The following is a 20486-nucleotide window of genomic DNA, read 5'->3' as shown; positions in this document are numbered from 1 at the left end:
TTGTGTGTAATGTTATCATATTTATAGTCAGATATGAACATAATAAATCAAAAATATATCATCATCAGTGCATTTGTCCATATATGAACATGTATGGAATGTTGTGTAGAATGTTGGCTTTGATCTTTGATCATTGCACGTCACTTAGCAACAGTACAAACGTTATCACAGTTACATTTTCTCGTCACGTCTGAGACCACAAGAGCGTAAGTCAACATTTTCGAAGAATTTACGAGCGCATCCTTTCGACTGCATACTAACAGGTAATGACTTTCAGTTGAAGAAGCATGTTTTTACACAATTTCTTAAAACTGATCTGCAATGTCTGTAATTTCTACCATCTTTTGTGTTTAAATGTTATATTTATGCTGTGACTTTAAGAGTTGAATATCTTCATAGTCTACTGTTTGAATCTAATAACACTTCTGGCTTCAGAGAGCTGTATTGTGTGCCTGTTGTAAATGATATTGTGATATGACACTGACTGTACATCTCCCTTTGTGACGCCATGTGTGAGCCAATCTGAGCCAGAAACTGTAATGATAAGACATCAAAGCTGTAGTTATGTCGTTTTTAATATTACAAAAAATAAAGCAGAAGTACACATTGTTTTCCCTCATTTCAGGAAAAAAACATGTCAAAACAAAACATGAGCCACTCCTCAAGCGCCTACAGCAACGAGCCGGACCACACCCGTACTGAAAAAAGAAAGGCAGAGGGTGATATTGCAGATTCTGGACCCAAAAGGAGAAGACGTTGCGACCCCAACAAGACCACCACCAAACAAAGTCTTGAACGCAGCCCAGAATCAGACCCAAACAAGCGTCAACAATCTGAAAAAAGGAAGGCTGAAAGCCACAAAGAGGAGAGACGGGCAAAAAGAAGAAGAAGCAGAAGCCCTGAACGACCTGTCAGAGCTGCACAAGAGGTTATTGATATCAGCAGCAGAGTCAGTTCAGATTCCCGCTTTGTACTTTCAAATGACAACAACCAATTAGATTGCGGCGATAATCTGTCGCCAGAGGAGGAGAAGATTTACCAGATGTCTTCTAAAGCAAACACAAAGCGAGGTAAGTGTGAAACAATAACACAGGGACGTGTTCACACGTCTAAATGAAAGATCTGAAAAACAAAACAAAGCATTTCTGTGATGAGCAGAAGTAGAAACATCTCAACAAAACACATCTCTGTGTGTTTTCAGATCATTTTAACAACACCTATACTCAGCTTGAACCAATCGGCAGCGGAGGATTTGGTTCCGTGTTTGCAGGCATCCGTAAAAAAGACAACCGAGAGATAAGTCTTCAAAACACATCTTCACACACATTGCAATATACACTGACGTACAGTGAGAACAACAAAGCATTTTTTTTGTCTTGAGCAGGTGGCAATCAAGTACATTCCCCAGGATATGATTAGATTGGGAAAAGTGGTGAGGAAAAAGTTTCTTCCCTGACAACCATTCATCAGCTGTGTGTGTAGGAGCTCATTTATAATGTGTGTTTATTTTCTGCAGCACTGCAACGGACAAACCTACTTCGTCGCCTTGGAAGTGGCCTACATGTTAAAAACAGAAGGTTTACCAGGAGAAGTCAGGAGGTCAGCCACAGTGTCCCTTCTAGACTGGTACTATCTGGATGATCAGCTAGTTCTTGTGATGGAACGACCGCCGTTTGCCATGGACCTTAATAAATACCTTAAGACTGTAAAAGGTGGATACCTGCAGGAACACCAAGCAATGGTATGAAACATACTGTGTGTGATTCTGTGTTGATATGACCAGAAACATTCAGCTTCAACCTTTTACCGCATCACTTCATGACATCAGTCCTTTATAAACGATGTGTTTACAATAGAAGATGAGAAAGGTCACTGCTGCTGCTGTAAAGCTGTTAGAATGGTGCTGTGGTGAAACCATGTTCATGTTTGCTTTCTGTTGCCTGTTGTTTAAAATGCTGGTTTGATTTTTTTTATCTTAATGAGTCCAGATTAATTTTTTTCAACACAAGACATACTGAGTCACTGTAGGATATATATAACACCTTCTCCTGTCACGCCTAATCAGACAGTGCCTTTATACTTTCTCTGTGTCTCAGTCGGTCCTGAAGCAGCTGGTGGACGCATCCATCGACATACATTCAAAAGGGATCTTTCACCGGGACCTCAAGCCTGAAAACCTGCTAATGGACACTGAGCATAAAGAACATAAACTGCTCGTCATCGATTTCGGCTGTGCAACGTTCTCAACTGAAAACACCTTCGAGACCTTCTGTGGTTTGTTACCCGTCTGCTCTCCGTTGCTCATGTGTGAACTCTAAAAATAAGGGTCTTCACATGTAATCAAAGCTCCACCTGATCTTTGTTCTTTCTTTTCTCTGCTACTACTGTGTGTAACAGGAACCCTAGAATACGCACCTCCAGAGTGGTTTACAAAAGGAGAGTATCAGGCCCGTCCCACCACCGTCTGGCAGATAGGAGCCATTTTCTACTCGATGTTAAAAGGACATCGAGTCTTCAAAACCCAGAACTTCACCCGTGGCCGGATCAAGATCAACCCCAAACTGTCAAAACGTATGAAACAGTTTCCATTTCAATTCTTATTTTCCTGAAAGGTAGCAGATCTGTTTAGGAAGCTGATTCCTTAAACATCAGGTCTCCTCTTTCTCTCTCTTATTGTACAGGCTGCAAACAGCTGTTACGAATGTGTCTGGTTAAAAAGCCAACGGAACGTGCAACTCTGGAAGAACTTAAGATCTGCCTCAATAATATGCAACCCCAGCCATCTGTGTAGAGGGGCAACTAAAGTGATCGTATTAAATTGTGCTGTATAATTGTAAATTGTGTGTAAAAACTGTAAATATTTGCTTCTCCGATGAACTATCGTTGATGCTGTCTGAGCAGTGTTCATAAACGGTTAACTTTTCTACTATAAAAAAGTAGCAATGTAATTCTTTTGTGTTTTGTTCTTCTGTGTTTTAAAAATAAAACAGTATTTATGATCCCACCTGGGCATTTCTTTTTTCCTTACAATGTAAATTTGCATTAAGGTGACTAACGTGCACAGGTGAGGCTGAATTTTGAACTCAACTTTATTATTATCCCAAAGGCAATATGATCTGCAGCAGACATTAGCTATCAGGTTCCATCAAGATAGAACAGACAAACAAAAATTCCACAACCCTGAGAAAACAAAGGTGCTCCCAACACATTGGATCAGAAACTAAGATGTTAAAAAACAGTGGAGTGAATAGAGTGTCAAGTCAAGCCAAAAAGTGCTATGTGACAGCAACAGATCAATTTAAAAAGACACACAGCCAAAATATGCAACATCTGAAAACACATCTTGCAAGTAAATGCATAAAAAACACATTAGCTGAGTAAACTGAGCTACTCAATAAATAAATAAAAGCCCTATTAGCTGTTTATGAGGTAGACATTTTATATTGGGAACAATTTCAACATCCTTCCCCTGGATGACTTGTATGCATAGCACTAGTAGCATCTTTGCACTAAACAGACGTGATGTGATCAACCTCATCGTTTTTTAGAAGCCACCATCACTTTAAAGAGAAGCCTCTGATCATAAGTACTCCTACAGTCACTAGTGTTTAGAATTAAAAATGAAGGTAAGAGGACACAGCTCTGTGGGAAACGAGTTAACACGCCGAGACCTATCTGATGTGAAATCCACAATCCAGCCAATCAGATTTGACTTCAAAATAAAAATGAAGATTCCCAGTTCATTTGTAGGGCTCATGGTAGGACAGAAGCCTACCATGAGTTTTTGAGGACTCTAGATTAGAGGTCGACCGATGAATCAAACCAGTTATTGGTCATTTTTAAAAACAATTTGCATCGGTCAACGCCAAAGAATATTCAACTGATTAATATACAGACGCATCTGCAGGCAGTACAGCATTCTTGCTGTGGAACGTGTGACACAGCCCCTTATGTCAATCAACCATTCTACAGGCAGACTCAAGATGATGTTAACAAGTGTCACTAACTCAGAAGAATGAGAATGAGTAATACATTACTTCTTAGGAGACAACTGTAAATTCTTATATTTCAAAGCCCTGTTACTGTGTATATGAAGTGTTACTAGCACTATGAGACAGCGAGCATTCAACCAGCTGTGCTCACAGGTGAGGTAGCTACTGAAACCCAGTCACAAGTCCCATGAAATCCTTAAACGCCGCAGTATTGTTTGGCTTTGACTTTATTGATAGCAGAGAATTTGCTCTGAAGGCTGTGTGGCATGGAGCAGCTCTGTCTCTCTCTCACACACACACACTGAAGCAGGAGCGAGTGTGTGAATTAAAATGTACAAAAAATGTACAAAATTAAATGTACAAAAGTATAAATTACATTTTACAGAGTTGGAGCCAACAATGCTTGTCATCAGTGCAACATGTCGTCTGCGTGTGAACATCAAAATATCAAACCATGTAGCAATAAAGTCTACATGGCCTCCTCTATGTGCACAAAGCGTCCTCTAAGTCTCCAATGCCTGTGTAGTCCTCAGTGCAGCAACAATGACAAGCAGACTACGTGAAGGATTTATTTTTGTGATCACAAAGACTCTGACCACTTGGCTTACGATTACATTTAACCACTGCCCACAACTGTAAGGCTAGATCTGGAGTACCATAGTCTTACTCTCTAGGATCCAGCACCGACTTTGCTGCATCACTTCGGTCTGAGTGCTAAGCTTTCATTTCTCATGAAAGAAATAAACTGAATGATGTTGACAATAACATTTGTTCTACTTACTCCTAATCTCTCTCTGAAATGCCCCAAAACAGGTTGTTAACAAACAGCAAGTTGTTAGAACTTTAAACAAAAAGGACTGACTGATAAGTGCACAGCAGGGGGTGAGGAATGTGTTGTATTTGTTGTAATATTACATTCAGAATAATCCTGTAGTTATGTGGACCGAAGTGATACAGCAAAGGAGGTCGGTGCTGGATCAGTGCGGTCCGTCCCTCTTGTCCAATAACCCAAGTCATTGTTAATAGGAGCGGCCATCTTAGATGATGTAATCAGAGAAGGCTCCAAGTCAGTTGAACACCTGTGGAGGTTACCATGGAAACGCCCCCCTCCGCCCCCTCCCTTCTGTTGCAGAGGGAGCTTCACTCACTCAGAGGTAGCTAGAAAAAGCCTAGCAGCAATCAAACTAATTAGGCTTTTTGTGAAGCGCTCGCACAGAGCATGATGGTACTACTCACATAACATTTGTTTGCTGATTTAGATTTGTTTCATCTTTCTGTTATTTTGATTTACACATACTGATGAAACGAGTACATTGAAAAGACACTGGTCTGATTTGCACAAACACTGCTTACCTCGCTGAAAGCTTGCCAGACGCCTGGATATGGTTGCTAGCTATGATTGGCTAGTGACTATGACAGCCGCCCAAGTGGGCGTGGTTATTTGAATGTCATCAGATTATAAAGGCATTCTAATGACATCAGTATATACATCAGTATAAAGGCATTCTTATGACATCATTCTTATGATGTCATAAAGCAATGATGTCATATGTTGATAGCAACTGGACTAGTTTTCTACTTAGTGACACTTATCCACAGGATTACCAAAACGTAAAGACTATAAAGAATTTTAAGAAAAGCAAAGAATTGTTTGCGATGGCTTGTAGCAATATTGTAAACACTTTCAATGCGACGGTAGAAGAAATTCTGCCCATTATGAAAGATTTTTTCAGCAGGATTTCTCCATCACAGTGGAGCATGCTAGCATCGGGAACCTACGACAGGGACACACAGGCTTTCCTGACTGACATGATCGTTGAGATTGTGCAGACTATTTCTGCAAATGCTGCAAGAAACATTTTAACGCTTGCTTACGCTTGCTTGCACCCTGAAACCATTGCGGACCTAAACATATCCGTACGCGACGCCATCTCTGCCAGCTTTGCATCTGCTTTGGATGTCCCTCAGGAGAACTTTGAAAGTGCAGAACAGTTAGGAGGACTGATGGAGGAGGAAGTTTCAAAGAAAGTGAAATATGTCCTATCTATTGTCATTGAATGCCCTGTGCTGCCATTAGAGCCTGCTATTTATGTCAGCGGCTTAATGTCTTGCCGCGACTCTATTACAAGCATGCTGCACCATACTGCAGGATGTCTGAAAAGATATTTAGGTAACTTGAAAACCAAGTGTATGGAATGTTGGTCTAAGAAGTTCTCCTCTGAGAAGAACTCCTCTACATCCGCAAATACAGAAACTGTCTCAGCAACAGGAGTGGTCACAGACGAACCAGAGATATCAGGCAGCAGCAGATCAAAATCTGCCTCTCCTTTATGTTTCAGTGATGACGAAGAGTGCACACACTCACTCGGACCTGAAACCCCACGAGGGGTGCTCTCCGACCAGCATATGATAACAGCTGTTAGTGAGATTCTAATGCAAAATGTCAGAAAATCACCAGACATTGAAGAAGAGCTTGATACCACACCTTTAATATCTCCAGATATTCAGGATGTAGCAGCTGATATTGTCGATGCCATGATTAACAATGTGCATTATTCAGATTCAGATGTTTCAGAATCAGCTGACAGAGCAACACCACTCAGACCTCACTGTGATATGACAGAAGTAGTTTCCAAGGTAGAACACTTTCTAGATTCACAGATGACCCAGACAGATGACACACAAACTACACCCCCACCCCAGAGAACGGACCAGTTTTTAAAGTTTGCCCAACAAAACTTTGAAAAAATGAAAGAGCATCTGAAGAAAGCTGTTCAGACAGATTTCCCGCAGTTTTTGGTGAACATCAGGGAACGGACTCAGACACAAAATCGAGAGGACACTTCCGCAGACATGTTACCCGGATATGTCCCAGAGGCTTCTGCATCAGTTAGAAGTCCGGAATTGCCTAAAACGGGCAATCAGAGTGGCACAGTGCCCTGGATCAATGTGATGAAAACTCACTTTTCCTGTGACTTTGAGAGCATCATGCCCAAGATCAACGACCTGCTTCATAAATTAGACCTGGTCAAACAAGAGGACAAGTACAGGAATGAAGTCAGGCAGTTTTCAAATGAACTGACGGATATGATGTATAATCACATCATGACTAGCAGGACATATGAAGTTCCTGTGACTCCACTGACAAAGTGTGTTTCCGACACCGTCATATCTCAGAAGAGAAAACTGAACGGCCCTTCTCAGCAGCACTTGTCTCCTGAAGTTCTGTATGCCATGGCAGAGGATGCAGTGGGAAAGTTCTTGCAGCAGATTGTAATCTGGAAGGAGAAAGTACCAAGGGACATCTCATATTACAGGGATGACATGTCTAATGTACTGGCAGGAATTCAAAACTTGTTTGACAAAATAATGACCGGTCCGGAACAGAATGATTCCGTCGTGCCTCCTGAAAGAGAAGACGACGGCAGCCGGTCAGATGATTCTGGTTTAGAATTAACAGTGCGGAAAATTGATCGCGTTGATTCTCATGCTGCCTCTTCTCTGATTGTGGATGACCACATGCCGGACACATCTTCTGAACAAGACCATCAACCTCAACCAGCCCCCAGCAATGATGACCACATGTCGGCGGGCACATCGTTTGAAACAGACAGTGAAGTGCTTCAGCTTGGGCAACAGGCACAAGCAGCAAAGTCTTCTTCAACTCAGAGGTCGACCTACAACCTTGTCACTGCTGTGATAATAAGGATCTACAAGAAAGCCTACCAGGAATGCAAGAGATGTCTGCCAGCTAAAGAGATCAATAGGATGATCAAAAGTCTGTCAGACAAGGTGATGGAACATGTCATTTTCACAGACACATTGGACATCGACACCATTAAACGACTTGCAAAAGCAATCGTTAAAGATCTTCAGAGAGATTTTGGCTCTCCTGAAACGCTGCTTTTACATGCACTGGCATCAAACCCAGATTTTGGTGACGCTGTTGTGGTGTATGTGAAACTCCATCTAGACCCCACATCTCAAACACCCACAAAAGCAAGATTTTTCAGACGTGCATCAAGTCCTGCAAGCAGGTTCCTGAAAAGTGCTCGATGCTGGATTAAGGACCTGAGAGTGTGATCCTGAATGCAAACAAACTGTCACACCGTCTATCTCTCTAAACTTAAAAACAAGTCAGATGATGATAGAAGGGAGGTGAAGTTTAAATTTAAATTTAAAATGATTGATACGGCTGAAAATTGGTGCACTCTTGGAGGTATCCTCTAAAACGCACAGGAAGTCCGCCATTTTGAAAAAACTGCGCCATTTTGCAGTTTTCACTCCCCGCACTTTTACGCACTCATCCCGTCATCGCTGCTTGCAGCTTTAATTGTATATTGCCTCTGTGTTTGCGGTCAATGTGGACAACCAGGTATTTGTAGCTGTCCACAATGTTTGGTAGGTTTGGGAGTGTCTGGTGCTGGTGCTTCCTGAAGTCCACCACCAGCTCTTTTGTCTTTGTGACAATGAGCTGCAGGTGGTTTTGTCCACACCACTCCATGAAGCAGTCCACCACACTCATGTACTCCGCCTCCCGACCTCTGCTGACTCGTTTCTCTGATGTCCAGCACATATGGCAGTGTTGACAATAAAGCTGACTTTGAACTCACTAACCCGTTGTCTATGTAGAAGTGTGAGAGATAATTTAATGTGTTTTGATTTCTCCCCCCTTCTTTTCAGGTTGCTGACCTTGCTTCTGAAGAGTGCAGAGTCTTTTCTGCTTGCTCCTGCTCTGCCTGCCTTTACTTTACTTTTTACCTTTTTATCTTTCACTCTTTTCCCCCCCAAAGATTTTACAGTTCAATTTTTTACCCATGATACGTTTTGTACCACTGGAGGTTTGGATTTTATCTTTTTAAACAAATCAACAGACCTGCTGCAGCTCACTTTGTCTACTCATCAGCCTAGTGAAGACAACAACCACAACAAGCTTACGCTGCCAAAACTGCTGGGATTATCTTCAGGAAATCACTGAGTTTAAAGCAAAGATTTTTGCCCTGGAAATGAAAAAAGTCCGTCCTCCCCCCAGATTATGCATCTGAGGTCAATCCAACCCACCCCTCCCTCTTCCACTCCCCTAAGCACACCATCTAAGCCTCCCCAGCCACCACCCAGAGCACTGGCCTCTAAGGCCTTTAACAGCACCAAGACTGCAATCAGGGACTAGGACACCCAGGGCTTCTGCTGTTTGAGGACTTGTACCCATAATAATCCCACTAACAACCTGAGGCCCAGGGAGAGAGCACTCCCCCACAGCGTAGCTTCATCAATTCATGTTTTGATAAGTAAAAGGAAAAGTAATTTGTATTATCAAATTTAAAATCTGTTCAATGTCAGCCACAGTCTGTCCCCAAACATAAACAGGACATGGATTTTAATGCATTAAATTTAGCTCCCTTAAATGTTAGGTCTTTGGCAGGCAAATCGTTCTTAATTAATGATTTTATTCAAAAGCACCATCTGGATTTTATGTTTTTAACTGAAACTTGGTTGGGGCAAGACAATAGTGCAGCAGTTCTTATTGAGTCTACCCCTCCTAACTTTGCCCCAATCAGAACCAAAGTTCTGCCAGGAAGGAAAAAGTCACCTTGGAGAAATGCCACACTGGTTAAAGCTCAAAAAAGAGTCTGCAGACAGGCAGAACGCAGATGGAGAAAAACTAAACTCCAGGTTCATTATAACATTTACAAAGAGAGCCTACATAACTACAACCAGGAACTGAAAAATGCAAGACAATCCTATTTTTCAGAAATCATCGATAGGAACAGCAACAATGTTCGCACATTGTTCTCTGTTATAGACAGACTAAGAAACCCAGGAGTATCAGTCCCACCTGAACTGCTGTCTAAAAAGTCATGCAATGACTTTGCATATTTTTTCATGGATAAAGTGTTAAAAATAAGACAAACAGTCTGTAGCTCTAGCTCTGGCAAAACCATAATGTCACTTGTGCCTTCTCATCCACCAGTTAAGCTGGCACATTTTAACTTTCTAGATAATACAGCACTGATAGAAACTGTTAAACAGTTAAAACCCACAACATGCTCACTTGACAATCTGCCTGCACATTTTCTTAAAAACGTTTTTAACTGCATATCGTCAGATGTGTTGCAGATAGTTAACAATTCTCTTCAGTCAGGGCAGTTTCCCCAGGCACTGAAACCTGCAGTAATCAAACCTCTGCTCAAAAAAATCAAATCTGGATGCTTCAGCATTCATCTAACCTTCCCTTTCTGGGAAAGGTCATTGAAAAGGCTGATTTTCAACAAATGCATGCGTTTTTGGTGCCAAACAATCTTTTTAATGAATTTCAGTGTGGATTTCGAGCGCACCACAGCACTGAGACTGCACTTATTAAGGTCTTAAATGACATACATCAGAATAACGATGCATCCAAAGTCTCCGTCTTAGTACTGCTGGACCTTAGTGCTGCATTCATACAGTTGATCACAGCATGCTGCTCGACAGGCTGGAGCAGTGGGTGGGATTTACTGGCACTGTGTTAAACTGGTCTTACTTACATGATAGGGACTACTTTGTGTCAATTGGTAACTATGAGTCTGACCTAACTAAAATCACATGCGGGGTTCCTCAAGGGTCCATTCTTGGACCACTTCTGTTCAACATCTACATGCTGCCCCTAGTTCAGATCATAGAACAGCACAACATCTCCTACCACACCTATGCAGACGACACACAGCTTTATATATCAGTGTCATCACATGACTACAGTCCCTTACACTCACTAAGTAAGTGTACTCAACAAATCAATGAGACAAGACACAGAACTTATAAACTTTATAAACTTCATGCATTTATTTTCAGTAGGCTAGATTATTGTAATGGCGTCCTCACAGGTCTTAGCAAAAAACTGCTCAGACAGTCACTTCATTTAAGTTAGGCCTGAAAACTCATTTGTTTACTGCAGCGTTCTCCTAATTTCTTGACTGCACTCTTCTCATTTAATCATCCTGATTTTATTTGATGTTTTTTATGATTTTATTCTTTTTATGATTTTAATTTCCTTCTTAATTTAATGTTTTAAAATGTTTTCATTCTGTGTTTTCATCTCAGACGGACACAGCCTGCTAACAGCTATGGTCTCCTGTCTCTAACAGGTCAGTAATGTGTGTACATACACTGTCAAAACATTCTCAAGAACTCTCAAAGCCTAACAGATCTTGGTCTACTGAAGGTTTGATGAGGAAAGCCATCGTTTTATGTTGGAATTGAACTTTGTAGTCCATCATAATGGCGGCTCCCATGTGAACACAATGGCAGCCTCCTGTTAAAGATGGTTATCTCTGTTAGCTCCAGATAGATGAGTGTGTTAAGTAAAGGTCAAACGGTTTTGCTCAGTTAAACAAATGGATTCAGTTATTATTAGGTGTAATTCTTTAAAGACACTGTAAACACGCTGGGATATTTTGTTACAATCACATGTATTCCTCCTAGAAAAATCTTCGACAGGTAAGACAAAGTTTTTATTTGTTTTTATTTATAGCATGACTGTCAATCTGCCCAATTTGTGCAGTTTGTTATATATTTCATTTGAAACATTTGACCAAGTGAAGGCATGAAGAGAAGATGGCTATAGAAAATAGGGTACATAGTAGGGCTGAACGATCTATCGTTTTAGACCGAAAATTGCGATTTCAGACAATGCCATTTTGAGATCGTCAAAGCCACTTTAAGCCAACTAATACAGAATTACATTAGTCTTCTTTTTAACCTATTTGAAATAAAACTTTACTTTGTTCTGTAATTGTTATTTAAATTTTCATGTTTATTGAAAACTAATACTGAGTGCACGTTATCAGAGTTGTTGTTTGCCTTTAAAATCTACTGACAGTTTTTGAGAGGTGACAGAGTAGGCTACCTGACGTCATTTACACAGAAACATGCAAATTAGTGTCAATGTAAAAACAAATCGTGATAAAATCGAGATCGTGATTTTATCATTAATATAAAAAGTTTGCCATATCGCCCATCCCTAGGTATGATGCAAGTTTCTGTGATCTTTGCAAACGCTCATGTGCACTAAAACTTGAAAAAATCATGGATGAAATCGAAATCGCAATATTTGCCAGAAAAATCACAATTCAATTTATTCTTAAAATCGTTCAGCCCTAGTACATAGGTTTGTAAATGTATTTTGTGATTGTCGAACTTGTATTGATGTAACTGGTAACTTGAGCAACTTTTGTGTCTGAGATTGTGCCAGAATCTTGTGGCCACGATGTCTGGATGCTAGGGAGTGATGTAGTTACTGCTGAGTAAGCTAACATTGGCTAATGTTCTGTGGAAACAGCTCACGACTTGCAGGATAAACATATACATTTTTTCCATAATTTAACATTTTAACCTCTGCTTGCAGCTGCAGCCCTCCTCCTGACCCTCTTCCTCTTTTGGCCCTAAAATCAAGCACATCACACACATTACACTCAGTTTTCACTGTCTGTGGAGGAGTTGTGTGGTAGTTGTGTGTGAGCAGAGTGTGCTTACATAGTTGTCCGCTGTCGACCATCCTGGGTACAGCTGGGCATGGAACCGCCGCTCTGCCTCGGCCTCCTCATAATATCTGGCCTGCTCCTCCTTTGACAGTGCGTTCCACTGTGGACAGACGACAACTCACTGTCAGCACATGTACTAAAACACAACTGCAGGCTGGTAGTACACAGAGTCACAGTGATGTGTGTTTCTGCAGTGTGTGTGTCACAAAATCAGAAAAGCCTTGTTAATATTGGTGCCTGTGGCCATTAATTGAACTGCAGTCAGCATTCTGTGGCTCGTAGTGTCAGATCAGTGCTGGCTGATAGCTTCCAAAACGCAGTCTCAGTTCAGCAGTTCAAACCTACTCTTGTTCATTTGTTTCTTACCTTCTGACCCACAGCTGCATTCACAGCCGCACTGTTCCTAATGCCCTTCTCAGCCGAGACTTTGTGCCTCTGCTCTTTGAGGAAGAGCATGAAGGCGTTCCTGGGCTTCCTGATGTACGGCTGTGATGCCGGCTGGCCATCAGGTCTTCTCTTTCTACAGGAACAAAACAGGAACAACAAAAGTGAGGAGACCACTGTGTGCATGAGCGTGGACACAAGTAGGCTACATCCTGATATTAAATACGATCATGATTCATCATGATTAGTCACATATTGTCCAAAAGCAGCATCAGCAACTTACCTTGATGTGGTGGGGAGGGGAGGAGCAGCAGCAGGAGCAGCAGGAGGAGGAGGAGGAGGCTCCACAAAAACAGGCCCCACAGCAACAAGCCTGTAGGACAACTGTCCGCTCCTTTAGACAGAGACACAGATGTCCATGTTAGACAGCAGTAGGGGTGGGTGATATGGCAAAAATTTTATATCACGATTGTTTAATGATAAAATCACGGTCTCGATTTTATCACGATTTGTTTTTACCTTGACACTCATTTGCATGTTTCCATGTAAATGACTTCTGGTAGCCTACTCTGTCACCTCTCAAATACTGTCAGTAGATCTAAGAGTAAACTCTGATAATGTGCACTCAGTATTAGTTTTCAATAAACATGAACATTTAAATAACTTACAGAACAAAATAAAGGTTTATTTCAAATAGGTTAAAAAGAAGACTAACGTAATATGTAATAATATGTAATGTAATATGTAATGTAATACATTATGTAATATGTAATATGTAATGTAATACATTTTGAGACTTAAGTAACTCCTAAAGTTCAAAGTGATTTAGAACAAATGATCAAACTTTAATGGGAATCATATCTAAGGACAAACGGAGCTGCTGCTGTCACCTCTGTCCACCGTTTACAAGAGTCCTCATGGAGCCTCTTCATCAAATGCCTGCGTTATTGTTTTAGGAGTGGCCTCAGCATTGTACACACACACACACACACACACACACACACACACGTAGGAGAGCTGCTGAGGACAGAAACAGCAGCGAACCCGGATATAAGGGTGGGTAATGTTCAGAGGGGTGGGCGCGTACGTGCTCGTAGCATTATAATACACGCGGCGCTTCCACTGCGTCACACGTCGGGCGCGCGCACACAGACACAGCCGCTCCTGGGACCAGTTGCTCCGTTCTCTTTTCGTTTTCAGCCGTAGCTTCCTAACAGGGAGATTGTCATCGGTTGGTCGTGTTCACATTAAGCCGGACATACACTGTGCGTTTTTTGGTCCGATTTTGACACGAATTTTGAGTCGTACGATTTTTTTTATTTTTGGGTCGGGCCGAATTTCAGCTTTGTCGTACGTCTTTAATCGGGCTGGACTGGAGGTCACGAGAGGCGATTAACGTCGCACGAATGGCGATCGGATGATCGGTTGACTTTCTGACATGTTTGATATTTTTGTCGGCCCTCGTGAGAGTATCGCACAGTTTTTAAGCAGAGATACTGCCCGAAGGCTGTGTTTTCCCCCACTGCGCATGCGTTGCGCCCTCAGACGATAACAACATGGCTGCGCCCACACAATGCGTCTACGCGAACATAGAACTGCAATTAACAGAACGTGCTCTATGGACGATAAAACGAAAAAATAAAATAAAAAATGTGTGATTTACTCACGGTTCGATGACAGAAACCAGGACGATGTTGTCCGGCAGCTTCACCACTGGAAGTTGAACCTGAGGACACAAATGTGGAGGTGATTAGACAAGTTGGTGTCCTCTGTCTGCTAAAGTGTCATAAGGATCCTGCTGAGGCTCAGAGAGTGTGTATTCAACTGTAAATCTGAGTCACTGTTACACATGATCCGCCTCTGTGGGTCTGTGATCAGACTGTGTGTTACTGCATCTGAAGCAGGGACAGGTGGAGACATGGTCCACAGTGCTAGTGACAGTTCTGATTACTGTGTTACTTCAAAAAGGGACACACTCAGACTCTGCCTTGTTTTGATGTGGAAATAACTGAATGGTCAAAATTCAGATTTGTGTGTGGGTCAGGTGTCTTTGTCCCTGACCTCCTCTTTGTGTCTTACCTGTCCCTGGCTGGCTCCGTCGTCCAGCTGCAGGTGGATTTCTTGTGCAGCAGGTACAGGAGGAGGATGGGGGTCGACTGCACAATCCTGAAACAGATCCTGAATCACTGCTTCAGGAGTGGAAACAGCCTCCGTCCACTCCATTTCCTGCACCATGCTGTCCAGTACAGGCCAGAGGTCCATTTTAAACTGTGCTGGTACATATATGGATCAATAAACACAGTGAACTGTATTATAATTCAGCAATAATAGTCATGTTCATCAGTTTTAAGAGGAGTATTTAGCTGTTACAGAGGTCACATCACCAAATTGGTCTAAATGAGTTTAAAGTGTCTGTTAGTACTTGCCAGAGGTGGGAGTAAGTCACTCATGTGCAAGTCACAAGTCATAACATTCAAGTCTCAAGTCAAGTCATACAAAAATCGAATAGGCTTCAAATTAAAATGCTCACAATGGCATGTTTAAAAGAAAAAATATATTGCTCATTAAGTGTCTGCTCTCTCTTTGAATAAACGCGATGAAGTTGCACTTATCACTCACAAATGTTCGTACTTACCAAGAAACTGATGGTATGAGAATGATGCTCAGACGTTAAGCTCCTCCTCTGACAATAAAGAGATGGCATCTGAGATGGCATCAAGTGGGGAAACTTAAAGCATCTGCTGAAGCAAACATTTTTTTTGACTGTATGAAGATTGCTTTGTGAACGGTATTGTTTTGTTGTTATGAAGTTGAAACTTTATTTAATCTAATTCACGAGTAAACCAAAATTATTTTACGGCAAGATAGAATACTGTTTCATTCATTCAAATACACGTCAAACAAACATTGGACATCAGCCGGTAGCTGCATGTATTGGACGTAGTAGCTATTGTTATAGGTTATTTAAAAAATTAAGATTAAGATTAAGAAACCCTTATTAGTCCCACAATGTGGAAATTGCAGAGTGGAGGTAGAAGTGGTCTGTAAGAAAACTGTACACAGTGTATCAAAAACTAAATAAATAATTTATTGTACACTGTGGTGTGTGAGTATTGCACCTATCAGAAGTGTTTATTAAGCAGTCTGACAGCAGCATTTTATTTTTCCATCACCCTGTCAGCACTAAGAGCAGTTCGAGCACTGCAGAGCATCCTCTGCAGTGCTCGAACGTACGTTGTGAAAGTACAACACATTTCATCAAACGTAGCACATACACCTCCTTTCTCTGCCAATAACATATCCAAAGCCATCCGGTTCTGTACTGAAATCAAATCCCCATGCATCGTCTGGATATAACCGGGCAGGTTCAGTGTACAGGTGGGGCCTCGCTGATGCACTAGCAACACAATCTGACATATTTTGCTCCCTCACCTGTTTTAGCATCCATCTGAGCCAGATATTATCCCATAATTATATATTTATATATTTATATATATATATATATATTATAACCTATGAAGAACACCATCTCCAGGCCCCTGGCCACCCCAACCCACAAACATAGACCCCATACTGTCTCCACGACGCATTATGTCCCCCGCAGTTGATTACTGCGCACAAATCAAAGATACAAGAGGACTCTGAACCCTTATAGTAGTCTAACTCTATACCTCCCCTGTTTCTCACAAATGCATCTCCTCCTGTCCCTGGTTGCTCTCCTCACCCTGCTGGGCCCTGGATTTGACATACCATTGGATGCTGGAAGACTTACAAAATAATTATGTTCACACAAAATAAAATCAAAGATACAATAACTACTGACATGAAAACACAAACTCCCAACACCCTCCAGTTACCCCACAGTCCCATCTTGTCAGCCGGAGTCTTCTTGGTACAGGAACTAGAATCTCTGCTCCTGAAACTTTAGACCTTCCTCTCGACAGCTGACCTTCTTACTGATGACTGTGGTTCGTCTCCTGGTGGGGTGATGCGCCTAACTTCGCCTATCACCCTTAGTTGGAGTGATGCGCTTAACTTCGCCTATCACTCTTAGTCCCACGCTGATCCTGATGATTGCTCATGTATGTGTATTCAGGAGGACCCACTCGGCTGTGTGTGGCTCCATCTGGACTCTCCATCTCTCCTTTCTCCTGTAATACAAATACTAACACCAAAGCTTTAAATTCATTATATTATGGTTTATATTAATACCATACTGCATACTTCTTCGTTGTTGCTGTGTGGTTGTTTGTTCTTGTTGGTTGTCCTGTTCTTGTGTTGTGCTTGTTTGGTTCTTTGTGTCCAACAACCCAGAGCTCTGTGACTCAGAATCTGCCTCAAGCTTTTCAGGCTTCTTTGGGTGATAGATGCCATGATGTGGTATATACCATGTCTCACCAGGGAGTCCATCTTTAGCTTCCTCTGCTTCACCTCTTTCAATGATGCCATTCATGTATTTGATGTAATCCTGTCTGTATGTCTCTTCTCGAGTGAGTTTTCTTTTGAGCTGATTGAGGCGGACTTCTGCGAGCTGTCTGTTATCAGGCATTTGTGACCTTTCCTTGAATGGCAATGGCATCTCCTAATGCCCTTTTTCCGTTTTCTTTATGCCTTCTTGAAGCTTGTCTGGGAAGATAAGATACAGTAACATGTCATCCACGATGACAGAGGCTGCTCTTCAGCTTTAGTTTCACTGGAGTAGCATTGGCTTGCAGTTCACGACTCACACTCTGATCAATAAAGGCAGTATTGCTCTGTGTGTCTAATAGTGCATATACAAGTTTTTCTTTCTGTGGGTTTACAGCTGATGACACCCACACTGGAACTATCATTGAGGTACTGACTGATTGTCCTTCTCTGGCAACATCAAGTGACATGGCAGGTGTTATCACTGATGTGTTATTCTGTAGTGCATTTTCTCTACACACATGCCTTTGTCCCTTTAGATCTTTGTTGAAATTTTCATCATGAAGACAGGATGGGTGCCTTTTCGCACAAACGTCACAGGTGAGGGGGTGTCTACAGTCTTTTGCACTGTGACCTTTCTTCAAACAGCCATAACATAACATGTCCCAATTTCCCTGAGGGACCTTCCCAAAGGGATTAATAAAGTATATTCTATTCTAATCTATTCTACACAGATTGTTGTCTTTAACAACTTCTATCTTTAAGAGACATTTTTATGAGGTTTGGAGCTGATGTGTGTCCTCACACAATATGCATGGAGATCCCAAATGCACTCTGGTCGCTAGCTGTCTGTCCGTTTGTACAGCTGCTTTCATGTTAAACACACTTGCCTTGTTCTTTTTAATAATGTCCTTTATTATCCAAATGTCTGGCCATATCGCAGGCATCTTGGTAAGCTTCTTCATCATTTCTGTAGAAGGTTCCCTCAGTCGTTGGTGTCCTGGATTGCTGACTACCTCACGGAGAGACCACAGTACCTCAGACTAAAGGACACCACATCAGACACTGTTATCAGCAGCACCGGAGCTCCCCAGGGGACGGTGCTGGCCCCCCTCCTCTTCACCCTTTACACCTCAGACTTCTGCTACAACTCAGAACTGTGTCACATCCAGAAGTTTGCAGATGACAGCCATCGTGGGGTGTATCAGGGACGATGGAGAGGATGAGTACAGGAGTGTAGTCAGCGACTTTGTCACCTGGAGTCAGATGAACCATCTCCAGCTTAACACCTCAAAGACCAAGGAGCTGGTCATTGACTTCAGGAAGTCCAGCCCACAGCCATGTCCAGTGACCATCAGGGACGACAAGGTGGAGTTTGTAGGCAACTACAAGTACCTCGGGTTGTGGCGTTACAACAACTGGACATGCTGTACAGATCACCTGTACAAGAAGGGCCAGAGCCGTCTGTACTTCCTGAAGACTGGGAGCCTTCAACATCTGCAGGAGCTCCTGTGGATGTTCTACCAGTCTGTGGTTTTTTTTTTAATGCTTTTTATGCTGTTGTCTTCTGGCTATTGTGGACGATGCCAGTCATCCTCTGCACAGTCATCAGCGCTCAGAGGAGCCTGAACACAGGCTGCTCCTCCCCAAGAGCAGGACCAACAGACTCAGAGACTCCTTTGTCCCCCCATCCATCAAACTCTACAACTCTGCTTTTGGCAGGAGGGGCTGTGCAATAATTCATATGTGCAATAATCCTGTACCATTTATGCTGGTGTGCAATGTTTGTAAATAATTCCCCTTATCTTTTTTTCTACTGCACTATATTCTATTTCATTCTATTTTATTTTATTCTATTTAATTCTTGCTCTGACTGTTGGTGTTGTAGTGCTGCTGGTACCCAAATTTCCCCGAGGGACCTTCCCAAAGGGATTAATAAAGTATATTCTATTCTATTCTATTCTCAGGGCATTTACGAGCTGGACCACTTTTTAGATAATACAGTTCTTTTTAGATAATACAGTTTATCTGCAGCAGAAACGCCCTTCTGATCAATTAGTGACATGAAAGTAGATTTCCATTCAATTGGAATTGGCTCACCAAAGAATATCATTGGTTCTGGTGTAGGAAGCCTGTTCATCATCATACTGTCCTGCAGGGCCTTTGCAATCTGACACCAGGGGGTTCTGACAACATGGGTGAGTTTGATGGAGATGGTGCAGGGGGCTGTGGTGCAGGGTTCAGACTCACATGCTCACTCTTGATTGGTTGTGCATCTCTCTTTCATAGGCCTCCAGTCTGGCCCGAGCTGCCTTTACATCCTTTTCGCCCTGTAGATGCTCTAGCTCTTGTTTCTGGATTTCTATTTCTTTCTTGTGTTGCTCCTCCAGTGCCTTTATCCTTTCTCTTTGCTTTCTTTCCTCTTGAGCTATCTTATATTCAGCCTCTGTCACTAGTATCAAAACTGTCACGTTTTGATGTCTATCCAGCCTGTTAGCACACCTTTTGTTTATGTTACCCCCCCCCCCCCCAGCAGACAACAGCATAAAAAGCATAAAAAGCTGTCACGTATCAAAACTGTCACGTTTTGATGTCTATCCAGCCTGTTAGCACACCTTTTGTTTATGTTACCCCCCCCCCCCCCCCCCCCCCCCAGCAGACAACAGCATAAAAAGCATAAAAAGCTGTCACGTATCAAAACTGTCACGTTTTGATACTAGGTATGACGATGAGGAGTGAGAGATGCTTGTGTTTGCAGCAGTGGAACCGTATATGGAAAGTGCATAATCACGATCTAGAAGCTTACGTAAACTCTTTCATGCTCTGCCTCAAAATCTCCATCAATGCCAGTCAATCTCTCAAAGATGATTTTCATGATGTCACGAGTCACTGCTTCACATGCATCAATTTTTCTCCGTAAATCAGCTGATGGTGCTACATAGCTTCTTATTTCATTGTAAAGTTCCATGACATCATCCCTTCCTTTCTCCAGATTGTCTGCACATGATGACAGCTGTTTCACTGATGTCAGACTTTAAGCTTTCTCTTGTCTCTCTTGCTTGCATTTTCCACTGTTCATATAAACTCACGAGTTTTCTTTCCTTTTTATTTGCTTCTTCTCTTTGATATGCAAGCATTTTTTCCCTTGGTGCTTTTATTATTTCAGAGCATTCATTCAAAATTAAGA

The 20486-nt window shown here is 42.0% G+C and overlaps 2 protein-coding genes across 2 annotated transcripts; one reads left to right on the top strand and one right to left on the bottom strand.

Moving 5' to 3' along the window:
- Positions 1-649: 649 nt before the first annotated feature.
- Positions 650-2791, top strand: LOC114445021 (serine/threonine-protein kinase pim-2-like). Its single transcript, XM_028419949.1, has 7 exons — positions 650-1070; positions 1202-1276; positions 1385-1395; positions 1517-1741; positions 2097-2274; positions 2398-2571; positions 2682-2791. The coding sequence occupies exons 1-7, from the start codon at positions 650-652 to the stop codon at positions 2789-2791; spliced, it is 1194 nt and encodes a 397-aa protein (XP_028275750.1).
- Positions 2792-12297: 9506 nt separating this feature from the next.
- Positions 12298-13817, bottom strand: LOC114445434 (transcription factor 7-like 1). Its single transcript, XM_028420499.1, has 5 exons — positions 13783-13817; positions 13176-13286; positions 12875-13028; positions 12501-12608; positions 12298-12409 (listed from the first exon to the last, which is right to left on the bottom strand). The coding sequence occupies exons 1-5, from the start codon at positions 13809-13811 to the stop codon at positions 12356-12358; spliced, it is 456 nt and encodes a 151-aa protein (XP_028276300.1). The 5' UTR covers positions 13812-13817; the 3' UTR covers positions 12298-12355.
- Positions 13818-20486: the final 6669 nt, after the last annotated feature.

Source organism: Parambassis ranga, chromosome 13 (genome assembly GCF_900634625.1).
Source record: "Parambassis ranga chromosome 13, fParRan2.1, whole genome shotgun sequence".
Taxonomy (NCBI): domain Eukaryota; kingdom Metazoa; phylum Chordata; class Actinopteri; family Ambassidae; genus Parambassis; species Parambassis ranga.
Note: the sequence above shows the minus strand (reverse complement) of the source record. Positions and strands in the feature narration are given on the sequence as shown.